Here is a 16465-nt window from a genome sequence, read left to right on the forward strand (position 1 = left end):
GACTTTAGTTCCTTTTGTATTTTATAGATACCATACTTATTCAATTTGAATAATTTATAAAAAAATAAGCTAAAATTTGTCTGACATATTGATAATATCATCGTGATTGCAGGTGTAGTTGTAATTTTAATTGTAAGTATGACATAAAATCTTAATTATCACGATGATAGCAGCTGATTTCGATAATTCCATATCACACTAAACGAATTTTTCGATATACATTTATCAGAAATGTCACAAAGAAATTAAAATTTGTCAGGAATTTCCCATAAGTGGATGATACTCCTATTGTTGCCTGAAATAAAATTAAAATTTACGCTGATGCAATTATTTAACAAGAAAAACCAACTTTGATCATTTTAATTATTCTCATCATAAAATGATGATCTATACATTCTTTAAAGTATGAAGTATTTGCTATATTATTTTTTGAAAGAACTATAAGCAATAATTTCGAAATTAAAGTTTCTTTTTCTCGTTTTATGGTAGTGATAATTTACTGTACTTTACTCCAGATAAAAGAGAATATTTATAAAGACAGGATCTACTGTTGTGTTCTTTGAAGAATTCAAAGAAACTTTTTGGGAAAAGAATCTATCAAGGTGTATTTTATAGTATTCCGTTGACGGTAAAATATGAATCAATAAGCATTCTCGGGTCCTACTTTTTGCATAAACCATGAATATAAACATCTAAGAACTACTAATCACCTTAATCAGATCGAGTTTACTTCGTATCAATTAGTAAGGGATATTGATACCATCAAAAGTCATTCTTTTAATGCAGAGTTTTAGTTCCGCAGTACTGCCAGACAATATCTGTCAATAATATAAGAATGTAATACATAATCTGCTTCGAAGTGAATACTGATGCATTTTTTCTTTCGGCTTTTATTATCTTAAGATACTCTTGCAGCAAGAGATTTTATAGTAACGCTGTAATTTTCTCGACCAGTTATCGCATGCTATGAATATTATTCCCTGTAGTGTAACCCTAAATTAGCTTAAGATTAAAGTCAGAATTAGAAGCGCAAATCATCAATAGATTGTACAATGGAAAATTTACAATTGATCTTGCGACTTGATAGGCAGGAAATGATTGTGTTGCTAAAAAATCATTCTGTAACAAATCATACATAAACAATGAATTTTGTTATAATAATTTAGATTGTCTGATCGTAGCTTGATAATTGTTAGCAGTTATAAGACCGATCTAAATTATGTAATTAAGTGAAGTTTACAAGAAACTACAGTTCTTACATTATTATTTTGATATTTTATTACATTTCCCATTACTGCGGATGTAAAATCAAGCGAATAATGAACTGCAACAATTCATGCCATGCGAATACATCATTGCATAAAATATTTCATTTTTAGTTAAAATCATTAACATTATAGTTGATTTCTTATTAAGTTTCTTAAAGCTACTTACCTGGCTTTTAATTAACCAGCTAGATACTACGTATGTTATGTAGGCGCGATAGTACATGCGTGTATATGTAATAGATGCATAAAAATATACTAACAACTCTAAATATGCAATATCTACCATACTATCATATGTAATAGAGCTAATTACTATTTCTTCTCATGGCATTATTCATGGACTGGTAGAAGTTCTAGTGGTCCATATATTATATAATTATTGTACCGCGGCAAGTGATATATTGGAGTATTGCTTGGTTTTTAACTAAGGAGTTAATTACTATATCTCCTCATAATATTATTCATGGACCACTAGAATTTCCAATGATCCGTGTATTACATAGTTATTGTACCGTGATAAGTAATAGATTAAAGTATTTTGCAGGATTTCATTTTTATGATGCATATGTGCTTCAAAAAAGATTCATAATAATATATTATTAATATTATCGTTAATTTCTCAAAGACTCTTAAAATTACTTGCTTGACCTTTGAGTAACGAGCTAGAAGCTATTTTCACGGTACGAACTACCGTGAAGAAATAGCTATCTAAATTTGGTTAGTATAATATAGTGATAATATATTACAACTAGTTACTTACAATAGGAATTGCTCTAATTATAAATGTGTTACAGTAAATTTAATGCTGTACTGCAATGTGCTCTGAAATGATTCTGTGAATGGACATATTGTAGTCCGACTGTAAAAATTAGTTAGTAGATGTTCTCACCTAAGTATTTTTATAAGATGACTCGTGAATGTTAGCTGCTGTAGAAGGGTATATAAGCCCGTCAGATAATTGAATAAAGTAGTTCTCAATTGTCTAGTTGAGTTTAACGTAGAATCAAAGGCGTCTAAATTCTTGTGAGATAGTTAAGGGATACTGAATCCCGGAGACTACCATAGTATTATTTTAATATTCCACTTTTATGGTACCTATGTGATTCAATAAAATTCATACTAATATATATTGATATGGTATAAATTTTATTTGAAACTTAGAGATTACCTCCTCATGTTCCATCATACATTCCCTATATTGGTCACGCTATATCCTTCGCTAGAGATCCAATACAATTTTTAAGACGTCAACATCAAAAGGTATTATCAAAACTATTCAGAGCAGTATTACAAACTATCATCCTTCTCCCGTGTTTTTATGTCACCTGTATTCCAGTTAGTACTTGAACTAGTGATGGATTTAGTTGGGACGAATAAAGAAATTTGAAAAGATATATAATGCATCGAAGCTAAACTTTTAGTAATTTATGGATTACGTACAGATTCAAATTAATAATTTCCATCGGATTTATGATCTAGTGTATTTATGTACTTTCAAGCAAGGTTTCATTTTACTAATGAACCGTTAATTTTGATCTCATCAATTGCTAATACTAGTAGAATAAACTTACGTATCTTTAAATTCTTAAAATATTTGGCATGAATATTTAAAACACCTGTTCAGATTTTTTTATTAAAAAGCTGCTATTAGCTTACTTGACATTTCTATGCATTCATATTTTATTTTTAAAAATTAACCTCATACCTGGCAATATAGTATGGTGAAGTATTTAGTTTTACTGTTCTTGGTCAAACGCTAACATACTTGGTTGGTTCACAAGCAAGTCAAACATTTTTCAATTCCAAAAATGAAGATTTGAACGCTGAAGACATCTATTCTCGCTTCACTACTCCTATCTTTGGACGAGGAGTCGCTTATGATGTTCCACATAAGGTAGAAGTAGTTGGCGTTACAAGGCGTTAGGCCATCACATTAATGTTCAACAACATTTCGTATTTGATCGTTCTAGAATTTTAATTGACCAGTTTAAACTACCGTATCAGATCCTTCAGATATTTCATATTCTTTTATGTTTCCAATATACATTTATATTACATTTGCTTAATTCACAATCTTATTTCATCGTCATTGCGCCCAATCATAATAAACAGAATTCTTGCTAATATCTGAAGCCGTAATCTACTGATACATGCTAATTATTTCATAAACATATATGAAACTATTCTGTGGTCGCCAAAAGCTCTAATTATTTTATTACAAGGATTCGTAAAGTTAGAGAAAAACTTTGCATCTGATTACTACAGTAGAGTTCACATATGCTGTGCAGCTTAGCACATTATGCAATAGACATTATAATAGCATACACGAAAAACTTGAAATATTTATTATAAAATGCTTTAAGCTTCCATATTGCTAAATATCTTATCAGAACTAGCAAGATGTATATACAATAGGAATATCTATTGACACAATTTAGTGCGACTTCTAGCTGGATATGCTAGATCAGTTAGCACTTATAAGATTAGAGCTCTAGCTGATAATGTACACTTAGCTGTACTTCGCTATCAATAAATTGTGTTATATAGGTATTATTGATTTATTGGTCTTAACTAGCATTTTTGATAGTGCGCAATTCAAATTGTTTGTTATGGTATCTAATATTGGTGCGGCATTTATATTCAATTTTATTTTACTGTTCTTAACTAACATTTTTGATAGTATGCAATTCGAGTCATTTGGTACGGTATCTAATATTAATGCGGCATTTTATATTAATTTTATAGGTCTTTCTGGAACAGAAAAAAATGTTAAAATTTTCACTGACCAATGGCAGATTTCAGTCATATATACAAATAATCGAAGAAGAAACGGAAAGTTATATAAAATCTTGGAATGATGAAGGACACCAAGGTTTAGAGACTACATAGCTACTAGTAGCAATTTATATATACATATGCATATATACGTATACTGTATGTTACGGTAACTTGATTTTAGATTACATATAATGGGAACACTGTAATTCTTCTATTGATCATAGATTTGCAACAAATATTTACGGAATTGATGTTGATGACAGCAAGTCGATGCCTCCATGGTCAGTTTATCTTCAATGCCAATACTTTAATTCAATCGTTAATAGGATATATTTTAATAGTTTACAAGCTTATTACTTAAGAAACTTTTCACTGTGTGAATGATTGGCGTTCCAAAAATTTAAAGCTCAGTTGATTATAATTATTCGAATCTGAAAATTTTGTTTAAAAATATATACTTTATTCAGATAATTTTACATGATACCTTCAATGTATATTGTAGAACTAAGAGATGTAAGAACAAAATTTCTTGAGCTTTTAATTATCATATATTTTTGCTCGTAAATAAATCTGTACAGTAGTAATGTACTATATATGCTTAAAACATTAAAGGTTAAAACCCGAAGTCGTTCAATGTAAGTGCGACAAATTAGTGATTAAATATGCGAATAGTTACTGTATTTTCCATTACTAATTTTTTTATCGTGTTCAACTTAAGACATTGGCTATATTTAAAGCAGAAAAAGCGTGAAAATGAGTACTTTACTTAAATGCATGACCATTAAAAATATCATTTTTATACATCTTTAGAATTTGATGAAAGTCAAGAGTTGCTTCTTTTACTGCTTTATAGGATATTATCGTACTACATCTATATGATAAAGGGAATTGCATTAATTTTGATTAGAGTCTATAAAATCGCAGTGCAGTCCTTTCATATAATTATCAAAGCTACAGTATTTTTGGATAATTTTCTATTTAGCAACTTATGCCATGTTTTGTAGTTCATGTCCTGTCAGCTTTTCGTTCGGATATTTTTAATTTTAGTTATATATTGATGTATAACGCTTCTTGTCTATTCAAGGGACAATTTAAGCCTTAAATAGGTCTAAATATCAAATGAAACTCTTCGAAATTACTACATACTAATGCCTAATGATTTCGACTTCAACGCAGGCAAAGAAATTCGAGGAATGTTGAATATTAAAGTAGCCAAATTATATCGGGACTTAGGCAAGGGCTTTTGCTACGCTGCCTGGCTATTACCCAGTTGGCTACCAATTCCTACCTTTAGGTAAACGAAGCCAGTCTGTAAATTATATGATAGTCTCTTTTCTCAACAAGTGCTGGGATTTATTTAATAATAAAATTGTTGTTTTACCATACAATAGGAATCGAGATAAGGCCAATAAAGAAATGAAAATTATATTCGATCAGGTACTTAATACAGATTATCGGCTTTTTATTGAAAACATCAATTCATACTTGTGGAACTATATTGTCTCGTTAAATAAATGCAAGTATACATTTATCTTTTCTTGCTTCATTACAGTTCTTTCGAAATTAATAAACAGCACAATAATGCCATTTTTTGTTTATAATATTTAGTAGTTATATAATGAATTTCCAAATCAAATAGGTATTACTATTTTTCTGTATTTGAGAATATTTATCATCTCAGTATATCTAAATGATATTGATTGAAAATTAGCTTAAAGCCATTTTCTAAGCTGACCGTTTTTAAGATGATTGCCGCAATATAATGAAACTACGGATGCGCTATATGATCTGATATGATATCTTTAGAAATCAATTCTTAATATTGGACAATGTTCTATAAGTATTCATCTCCGTGGTAGTATAACAGAATATTTTGTGAATTAACTTCTTTACCATACATTTTTGCTGTTATTGATATCGATTTCTACCATCGCTTGCGACGCTCGTTATGTTCAACTAGGTGATATATTAAATTCGTTTAATGGGTGATTACGAGAACTGTTTAGAACTGTATATCTTCACGAATCGAGTCTGATACTGATCGTGTGTGCTTACGAGTATATTTTTAGCTTGATTTGTGCAGATTTATAAATACACAGTAGGAGTAAATTTGAACACTTAAACACATCTCTTTTTTCATTATGACGGATGAATGCTACGTAAATCTGTAAAATATCAATCCACAAGTTTCTAGGTGTTTTATGTTTGTAATTATTGCTTTTGAACAATTATTAAAGTGAAGTTTTCTATCTGCTATTTACTATAGTACATTTATGCTTGATGACTATTTTTATAATGCTCTGATACATTATTATCATTTCGGATATCAAATTTTTTAAATCTTGTGTTTAGCCATTGTTAGACTGCTATTTCTATTATTTGAGATAATGCTTCATGAAAACTTATTTTAGTACTCTTTATTTGCAATGGTGGTAATATTTGCAGGTTATTGATAAGAGAATAGAAAATAATGTGATCGAAGATGATATTCTCGACACTTTAATGAATTCCAAGTATAGGTAAAATATATTAGATGTAAAGTAGCTTACTTTAAATTGAACTCTCAATGATTTTGTGAAGAGCTTGCGATAAAATACCTTGTTAAGAGAAATCGTACGTTAAGTGCGCACATTTTAAAAAAATTAAAAGGAAATGACAACTGATATTATATAACCTCGTATGTTTTCGTACTAGAAATGGACAATATTTAAGTAAGAATGAAATTTCTGGAATGTTACTTGGTTTTTTACTTGCTGGACAGCATACTTCTTCGACATCAAGTTCATGGTTAGGATTTTATCTTGCTAAAAATAAATTATGGCAGGTAATGCGCTATAGATATAATTGAAATAAACAATATATTTCTAACACTTCTTTACTACGTTATGCTAAATTTCCATACTATCGATTGTATCATCGTATCATATTTTAAGCGATGTGCTTAGTTTTGATATCATACTTAAGAATGCATATAAGATAACAAAAATATTGTAAAATAAGCTAAGAGTTAAAGTTTTAGACAACATTGACGCTGAACATTCCATATTTGCTTTTTTTCCCTCCGCTACCTTTATAGTAGTAACTGATGATAGCAACATTTATTTCTAATCGTATTTTGATATTATATTATAAAGTATGATAGTTTTATCAAAAGTACGGATAATTATAGAACTTGTTTTATCGATAGTATCATACTTATCAATCTCTGAAAATTTAATACAGAAAAGCTATAATTAAAATCGTGTATTGTATTTAATCTATTAGTTTAAACTAGAATGATAATAGTAAGCGTTTTAGATAACATTCACACGCACAATTGTAGTTTTACTATATCCACAGACGGATTATCTGTTTCATGACTGTAATAGGATTCCTGCTTTAAAGAGCTACAAGAAGTTAGCGTTACTGAAAACAATTCTATTGACTCTGATAAGGTAAGAATGATTTATAGATTTATTTAAGCACTATTTACTGTTTTAAGATGGTTATTCTACAGCTACCTTTACAGAATTATCAAGCTAACACACTTAAGTACATATAAAGATTTTAGTGAGTTACTAAATCGTAAGGTATACTGTATTAGTTTCAGAAGAGGAATGAAATTCTTTAGCTAATTAATTATCTACTGATCCTATAATGCCATTTCGACGAAGATTTTAAATTTGACGTCTTCCACTAAAATATACATATTAGCATAGACTACAATAGAGAAGTCGTTTCTCAAAATATCCATTTTTGTGTCATTTAGATTTTTTAACACTTACATTGCATATATTCAATATCAAGTCTAGTATCAATGGCTCAAAATATTTCTCCTTCATTTATTCTTAGCTTCTTAGTAAAATTTTATCATAATTGCGTATTTGTAATTTCGGCTAGAAGCCTTATATGCTAAATTCATTTATGATTTATAAAGCAACCAAAAATTGAACCATTATTTTTTTGGATAATGTGATAATTAATTGTAGTTAAAAGAACTAAATACATTGGAATGCTGTATCAAAGAAGCACTACGATTAAGGCCACCAGTTATGACAATGATTAGATCTGTTAAAACTCCACAGGTAGAATTTTGGCTTTGTGACTGATTTAAAAAATTTCTATGCTGTTATGGATGAATATTTGATGTCCTCTAAAATTGCTTCATCCTGTATAACAAGCCATATTTACCATTTCTGCCACAAAAATAGCATTACAAGAACTTCTATATTCCAGTCGAACACCAAGTTTGCGTATCTCCAACGATCAATCAATCATTACCGTCTGTTTGGAAAGACCCAGAAGTTTTTAACCCTGATAGGTGACGAAGCAATAAAATTTTATGAAATCAACACTATATCATGACCTCATTTTAGTAACATAATTTAGAAATCTCTAAAAGCTTTTAGTGCGAATATATGCTGAATTATCTGACTTCATATATATTAAATATTCGAATATCATAAAATATCCTATGTCAACTTTAAAGAATAAATTTTGTTTGATGCGCTTGATGGATATAGATTCAAAGGCGATGGTTGCTTTCGAAATGAAAAATTTTCTTATATACCTTTTGGTGCAGGTGAGTCAAGATGTAGTAACGATAATTAGCATTATCACATATAATTAATTTAATTTTAGTAATTATAAATCGCAATTTTGCACGGATTCTTGATATTACACTTCTCTTAACGATTTGTACATCTCAAGTTGTATTTATTAGTTGAAAATTTACATTACCAATGGTTTGAAATGAATAGATGGTATTATATTTGCTAATACGAGTATAATATCATCTATTTAATACATTTTAAATAGTATTAATTATAAATGAAGACGAGTACCTTTTATTGTTTCGTTAAAAGTAATCTTATACGTAATTATAATCATCTTATACGGGTAGGTCGGCATAGATGCATTGGAGAAATTTTTGCTTATTTGCAAATGAAAACCATATGGACGGTGCTAATTCGACATTTTGAATTTGACTTGATAAATGATTACTTTCCTACGGTTAATCATAGTAGCCTAATTCATACACCAAACAATCCGGTTATTGCATATAAAAGAAGAAAGTGACCCATCATATGGCTTAACTTAACTACCACTCTGTTGGTGATATAATATTCTATAAATGTTGTTTACCAAACGGCATGCCCTAGTATTGCTGTATCAGTTTGTGATGAATAAGGAAATCGTTAAATGCTTAAATTGTACTTCTTGAATCTGATTCTGATCCAAATTTCTCGAATGGAAAACTACTGCGACAATCGTTCATCGCATTCTAGTTGCTTGTATATCTTCATATTATATTACGCGTCCATCCACATATCGATTTCATGTAGCTTCAGTTCGGGGCCAGAATAACTAAAGATGGCAAGACTGTAGCTCTATTAGTGTTTAATAAATTATAATTAAAACATAGACTATTACAGTATAAGAAACAGAAATATACTAATTTTAAAGCTCTGGTCAACTGAAAATTGTGCAATGAAATAATTATGATGATAAGCAATAATAAAAGAGATAATCAACATGAATACATCTTTACCGTATAAATCTTGATACTGTGTGAGCCTGCTTAATACAGTATACTTGTGTGATCCTAAACCATAAGGTCGTAATATTCTGGTAGATGTGAAATGATAATTAATCTATACAAGGTAGTCTCACTTCGATAGTGTAATAGAATATACATATCTGATGAACTTTCATACTTGTATATTTTCATTGATGAGGTTGTTTTCCCGATTGGATCATTGAATGTTGAATTTATTTAGTACAATCTAGGAAATTGAAGATGCTTGTATTGATTTAGAGAAAAAATTTTAAATGTGAAATTGGTAAAGTGCTTTCAATGATAATGAAAATAAAAGTCTGCCAAAAAATTTCTTTCTTTTAATCGTATTCATATGACTATACATTTGTAATTATTTAGATCATAATTTACTGTACATGATGTTATGCATGTGTGTTACGTATAACAATCAAATGGTCACAAACAGCTTGCGACAAGATCACCTAAACCTAATCGGAAACTAATACGTAACTTGTGTTCGCATTAAATTAATAAAGTCTACTTAACCAACCTATAACAGACTGTATGATTCTCGATTAAATATTTGAGCCCAGTAAAGAGTGGTTTCGACAACCCAAGGTCAATAAGGCACGAAGCCACACAGTTAACGTTTCACTGGCAAAGAAAAATTAAAGCACTAGATTCTAAATATTCCTGCTCAGTTGCCCATCAACTATTTATAATGCTTAAATATAGCAGATGGTACAAACACTAATTACCTCTGAACTAATTAAATAAGCTAAACAGAACTTGAAAGCTGGATATATTAATACCATATCAAGTAATGCATGCGAAATAAATTGGTCTTCCTTAGTAATCTTACATTATACACACAATACTGCTATAGACGTAAATAAATTACTAACTAATTTAGAGGTTATTATCTGCTCAATGTGGCAGCAATGACATCAACTGCACAACCTAAGTTATAGTTAAAGGGGTTAATTAGTCTTACGGAGCCTTAGCAACATAGCACAACCATAGCAAATACGACTAAGTAACGCTCAATTAATGTCGTCGTGAATTGCTGCAATAGTTTGTAATAGGTTAATACAATATTGTAGTTATCCACATCTCCTTGAGATAATAAAGTTCAATCAGCTATAGCTGAGCGAAGTTAAGTTTTATTAATACTAATCATCCAGTTAAAAACTTAGAATCTCTTTTCTTTTATAGTTAAATGCATTTATCCATAGATTAAGTAACTTTAGGTACTCTACAAATATTTACCAAAATTGACCAAGCTATAATGTACTGCAGTGTCTAAACTTTGTGTATTCTTAAAACTATAAAATATCATAGATATTGCCCTGCATGTTAAATTTTAAAACGTAAACTATTAAAATCAATGGAACTATTTTACATCATTTATTTCTTTAAACTATCTTTTCAATATGTTGCCAAGTACAAAACTACCAACTGAGAGAAACTATAGTTAAGATCTGATTAGGAAGAATCGTATACTCCTTCATAACGAGCCAGCGTCCAAATTGGGAAGATATTACGATAACTTTCGTAATGAATCGCACATGATTTGTTGAAAATACCTGAAATCAATTCCTATAAATAATAAAGCCTATTAGGGTGTTTATACTTTATATAAATAAGTATAAGACAGAATCTAGATTCTAGAACATGTCATGATCACATTTTTCTATAGCATAGATAATACACGTTACAATCAAATAGATTCGAACCTGAGGCCAATCGCCATTTGCCTTTTGAGCCTTTACGATTACATTGATGCCCTTGTCTATAACTGCTTTATCAGGATATCTGTTGTGGTTCGGTGAAGTATGGATTTATTAAACTGATTAGATGGTCTAGATTTTATAATTTGTATAATACATAGAAACGCGCCAACAAAATTGCTCTCTTACCTTACTGCTAAAAGACCCAATAATGCCCAACATGTATTAATAATTTGAGATTCTGATGCTTCAACATACTGACGCTGTTCGCAGGACTACAGAAATTTATGGTTATGTTCAGAACTGTATGCATTACCGTATTTCCCATAACTATTTGGGAACAGTTAATAATTTTTAAAGCTCACTTTGTAGTCTTCTCCCCAACCGCCATCTTTTTTTTGTTTACTAACTAGAAATCTACAGGCCTTTTTCACATACTCATTTGCTTCCCTAAGTAAGCATAGATTACGACATAAAAATGTTCAGTTGAGCAATTTTGATCATAACTATAAGGAAATTAACCTAACTTAGGCATAAAATCACCCGTTCTCGTATTTATAACCCATTGCTGCAAATGCTTCTAATCCAAACCATGTCCCATACGTGAAGCAAATTGCCCAACTCCTATATTAATCAGAAAACAAAGTGAATTCTTTCATATATAAATATCTTTTAATATGAACTAATAGTTAAAAATTTTTGCTACCCTTCCCAAGAGCCATCAGGTCGCTGGATTCTTTTAATATAATTTAGGCCATTTTGTAATGTTTCCCTAGAGGATAGTAAATTTACTGTAACCGAGTCTGTTAGAAATAATGAATGTTTACATTATTAAGCCCATACTTTACTTCCGTATCGCGGTAACTTGGATAAAATTTCTGAAATTTAATTAATCCAAGCATAACAGCTGATGTACACTCGCAGTAGGTGTAATCAATCATGATATCGCCTACAAGTTCATAAACACAGTTTAAGGCATCATTAAAAAGCTAATTTAAAATAGATAAAGTGTCGCGCCTACGATACTATATCAACAGCATAACAATTGTCTATATACCAACCGAAAACTTCAGATGGATTTAACAGTTCTAACAATTTGCCACCGCGCTTTGTTTCATATGTAGCAAATCCCCCATCCTCATTACGCATGTCAAGCAACTATGTTATTTAATAAAAATTGTATAATTTCACGCTGAATTCCACAGGTTGTTTAAATACAAATATAATGCTTAAAATAAAAAATCTACCACATCAACGCTGTGATATAACTTTTCTTCGGATATACGATCCTTGACGAAACTGAAACAAAATTGTAGCGTTATCATTTTGCTGTTTTTAAATTCATTAAAATAGCTGCTTTAACTTACTCGCAACTTTCATGAATTGCTAATACAGCTTTCAGACCTTCTGCGGTACAGTCGGCTACAATCCAGCCACACTCTCTTGTACTAAACGGGAACGCACCCTACAAAGTATATTACAATGATTGTATAAGAGGTATTTTTATCTAATATTAGCAACGTTATATCACGAAGTGCCTTCTCGAAAGATACATTTGTAAAAAATTCAATATTAAAATACAGTGGCTGCTACAACTATCGTTGTCACTGTCAGATAAAATTTTATTGCATTGGATTCGAACCTTATTCATTTGCCTATAATATTTTTTGTACTCTGGTGGATTATCAGGGATCTATTTAAGCAAATTATTTAAAGACATTTACATTAAATAAAAGTGTCTAACAACTACAGGTAAAATTTTTGGTTCACCTGGGTGACTTTTAAAAACTCGTACGCTTTTTGCATGCAACTTTTCATTGAGGGCAAATTTGCTGCACCAGCCTTTTTTAATGTTATAAAATTTTAGTAAACACCTTACTTGCCAGTAATATTGCTACTAATAAGTGCAGCAGAGTTACATTTGATGTACAGGTATTGATAAATTACCTCAGCAAATGCTTGTACTGCAAATGCACAGTCCCATAACTGTGAACCATTAGTACCCTGTTGACATAGGAATTATGATTATTACGGCGTAATGGCTATTATTATTAAAGTACAAAGATACGGAGGAGGCATTCGTATATAAACAAAAATTATAAGATTTCCGTATGATTAATTTTATCTTTTGGAACATACCTGCATTTTCATCCCATCGCGACCAATCCTAAAGTTATTGTGAAAAAGGGGTAATCTTATGCGATGAATATGAAAATACGTATAACTACGTCAAGTTTCTATTTACTAGACTTAGATCTAACACTTCGAATTTAACGGCAACATGTGGATATATACCATAGATAATCTGGAATACGGTCCACGTGGCGTTTAAATACATCACTTTCTGGTCCATCAACAATCCATCGAACTAACATATTTATTACCTTAGAAATCTTTTAGACAATTAATGAAAAATTAAATCATAACCAAGATTGGAAATAATATTGGTCGATATAGTTTAGCTTTAAATTGCAAAGATTGTAGGACTATTACAAAATACGAAATCGACTCTTACCGGGCCAATGCTAATACAATCTGTAAATCTATCATCAGCTTTTACATGATCCAAAAGTTCATCCAGTGCCTTCTTCCTGATCCACGAGTTATGGCAAGATTCGTAAAAATCAATAAATACTGTTTTTTGTAAAAAGAAGAGAGAATATCTTAGGAAAGCTTATTTCAAAAAGTTTGACATGAATCAGAGAAAAATAATTGTTTTGAGGAAAGTAAAAGTACGCTAACGATACCATATGCTGTATCTAGAAGAAAGCTATGAGGCGTGTAGATATCAACCGCAGCGATGTTATTTCTTTGAGCCGGCCAATCGATTTTTTCGTATGGCTGGACGTACAATTCCTAAGTTAAAATAATTATTCGAAGATATAAACACCGTCTTAAGAGAATACTAGAAATTTGTAATGGTAGTTTATGTGTGTTAGATAATAATATACTTTAACATGTTGAAGTAAAGAAAATTCTATTCTATCACGGTGAATAAACCAGTTGATAATAAATCTAAGTCCATTGCATTACTTTTCTGAGAGCTTTAATAAGATCATCTTCCTTGGCTTTAAACCTTATACCATAACAATATGCCATCGGTAAATAAACCTAAGATTCATGAACAGTGATCAATATTGTTACATGAAGAACGACGCGGCACATATTTAGACTCGTTTTCTAGGCTTAAGATTACTTGTCTGCAATGACACCAAATTGTAGAAGGATGGGCAGGCATCCATTGTGGCATTATCCTGTATATTTCAAAGAAATACATAACATTAAAATTATTTACTAAAAAATTGAATCAAAGTTAATACCATTAAGATCATCTATGAATTAGCAGGATGATAACTATTGGTTTAGAAAATGTAGATTATAGCTAGTTATCAACATTTATCAAGCATCAATTTAGTGCATAAAAAATTTTTACTGCATTTATTATTGCTAAATTTTACGTTTCCTTACGTACCACATTTCTGGTAGCAGGGAGTGCATACCATCCCATTCATATACATTTAGTACACTCAGCCAGAATTTACCCCATGATGGAATACCGACAGCTCCACCTAAAATGTGATAGACGTACGTAGAAAATGCGTTAGGCTAGGCTAATTAAATGGTGATTAATAAGAAAGATATTACAATAAAATGTGTAAAAGTTAAAAAATATAATGCAACAATGGGAACATCTAGCCCGACTTAAATAACATACCTTGGCTATGTAAGAATCGTCTAGCTCTAGTCATAACAGGATCATCTTTATCAGCCCCTAGCAATCTCATAGCAACATAATTAGTTGCAGTTCCAAACACTGTCGCTGGACCAGCAGTATGTCTAAGAGTAGTGAACAAAACACTTCATGTTGTAGTGAATTCTAAATGATAATACTATAAATAGATTGGTAATTTATCTCGGTATTGATTTATATTTAATTAAATGTGTAAGTATAACTTACAATCCCCAACCGCCAGTATCTGTGTTTTCGACATTCTTTAAATACCGAATCATTTCTTTTCTCTGATATTCAGTTAAACCAGATTGTGTGATATGACAAACAATTATTAGGCCTAAAATAAAGCACATTGTAAGGTTGGTAATGATAATTAATGAATTACTAAATAGGCAAGAATAAATTAGGGTCACTCTATTATTGTAGTGCATGTATAATTACAGCGATAAAAATTGCATATCACGAGTTGTTTACCTGACATTAGGAATAAAGGTCCACCGTAATCGCCAGACCAGTGGCCGTCTTCAGTTTGCAATTTTTTATAAAATTCCATGGCGTTGACGAGATGATCTTTGACAGTCACTGCCTTCGATAAATCGAGAAAGTCCTTATCCTTTGCACATGAAATCGAATATAAAGTCGAATAAGATCATCATTAGCTTATGATCATAGCACTAAATAAAAATCGCGCTATCGAGTCGAAAGATGTACAGTACAGTAATGTACCATGAATATATTGAAAATATTAGCTATACAATGCTGGTACCGTATTCAGTCCCAAAGCATGGCGCTCAATTGCACTTTGTTCTCTTGATGGAACGTTTTCATCTTCATAGTGCCATGTTTGCCTACCATCTAGGACAGTCAACCTCCATCTTGTTAGATCAGTTGGGGGAGATTCAGCCTTTCTTTTCATGATGCAGCACTATAAGCAACAAATAGTTAACAGTTCATCAATAATATAGTAAGCGAAAACTACTTTTAGATGTTGGGTATATCCATTTTGCTGAAGCATTCTTGCCCCTTCAACAATTCTAATTGTAGCAAATACTACTTGCGATGACGTATAGAAATACATAGTTGTAAGTCAATTTGAAAGTACTTGCAGCAAAAAAGACATCATTATTTCACTTCTACGTTAGTGAGACACGTTTTTGTCTTTAAACTAAAATGAAAACTTTAAGTATTATGTATCGGAATATTTGATATCAGTCAGGACAATTCTGTCAAAATGTTCATTTTCACGAAATGCTATTTATTCATGAGAATGCGTATGTTAGATTGCAAACGCTATAGAGTAGTTTTTAATAGGCAAAGGAAGTACTGTAATCGTACATTCAACAAGTCTTCAATACAGAACACCTCATCACATTCGTATTACTATGCGTATTACTTTCAGATTATGCGTTATCACTTTCTTTTAGCAATGTCATGTGCA

The 16465-nt window shown here is 30.7% G+C and overlaps 2 protein-coding genes across 2 annotated transcripts; one reads left to right on the forward strand and one right to left on the reverse strand.

Moving 5' to 3' along the window:
* Window positions 1-2429: 2429 nt before the first annotated feature.
* On the forward strand, window positions 2430-9104 carry TRIADDRAFT_22633 (uncharacterized protein; the record flags this gene model as incomplete). The annotated part of the gene is made up of 13 exons (XM_002110198.1): window positions 2430-2528; window positions 2986-3162; window positions 4014-4140; window positions 4271-4327; window positions 5223-5340; window positions 5438-5483; window positions 6492-6565; window positions 6741-6870; window positions 7415-7480; window positions 8015-8110; window positions 8237-8346; window positions 8549-8607; window positions 8929-9104. Coding segments are annotated over 13 exons (1335 nt in total), but the record flags the coding sequence as incomplete, so codon positions are not given.
* Window positions 9105-11049: 1945 nt separating this feature from the next.
* Window positions 11050-15943, reverse strand: TRIADDRAFT_22852 (uncharacterized protein; the record flags this gene model as incomplete). Its single annotated transcript, XM_002110738.1, has 24 exons — window positions 11050-11163; window positions 11301-11379; window positions 11484-11569; window positions 11660-11744; window positions 11838-11918; window positions 12001-12066; window positions 12138-12243; window positions 12356-12452; window positions 12542-12593; window positions 12662-12759; window positions 12937-12987; window positions 13065-13136; window positions 13242-13298; window positions 13434-13461; window positions 13590-13687; window positions 13810-13928; window positions 14042-14150; window positions 14328-14405; window positions 14491-14548; window positions 14767-14863; window positions 15010-15131; window positions 15253-15364; window positions 15502-15640; window positions 15794-15943. The coding sequence occupies 24 exons, from the start codon at window positions 15941-15943 to the stop codon at window positions 11050-11052; spliced, it is 2154 nt and encodes a 717-aa protein (XP_002110774.1).
* Between the last annotated feature and the right edge of the window lie 522 nt (window positions 15944-16465).

This window comes from Trichoplax adhaerens, genomic scaffold (assembly GCF_000150275.1).
Source record: "Trichoplax adhaerens TRIADscaffold_3 genomic scaffold, whole genome shotgun sequence".
In the NCBI taxonomy this organism is placed as follows: domain Eukaryota; kingdom Metazoa; phylum Placozoa; class Uniplacotomia; order Trichoplacea; family Trichoplacidae; genus Trichoplax; species Trichoplax adhaerens.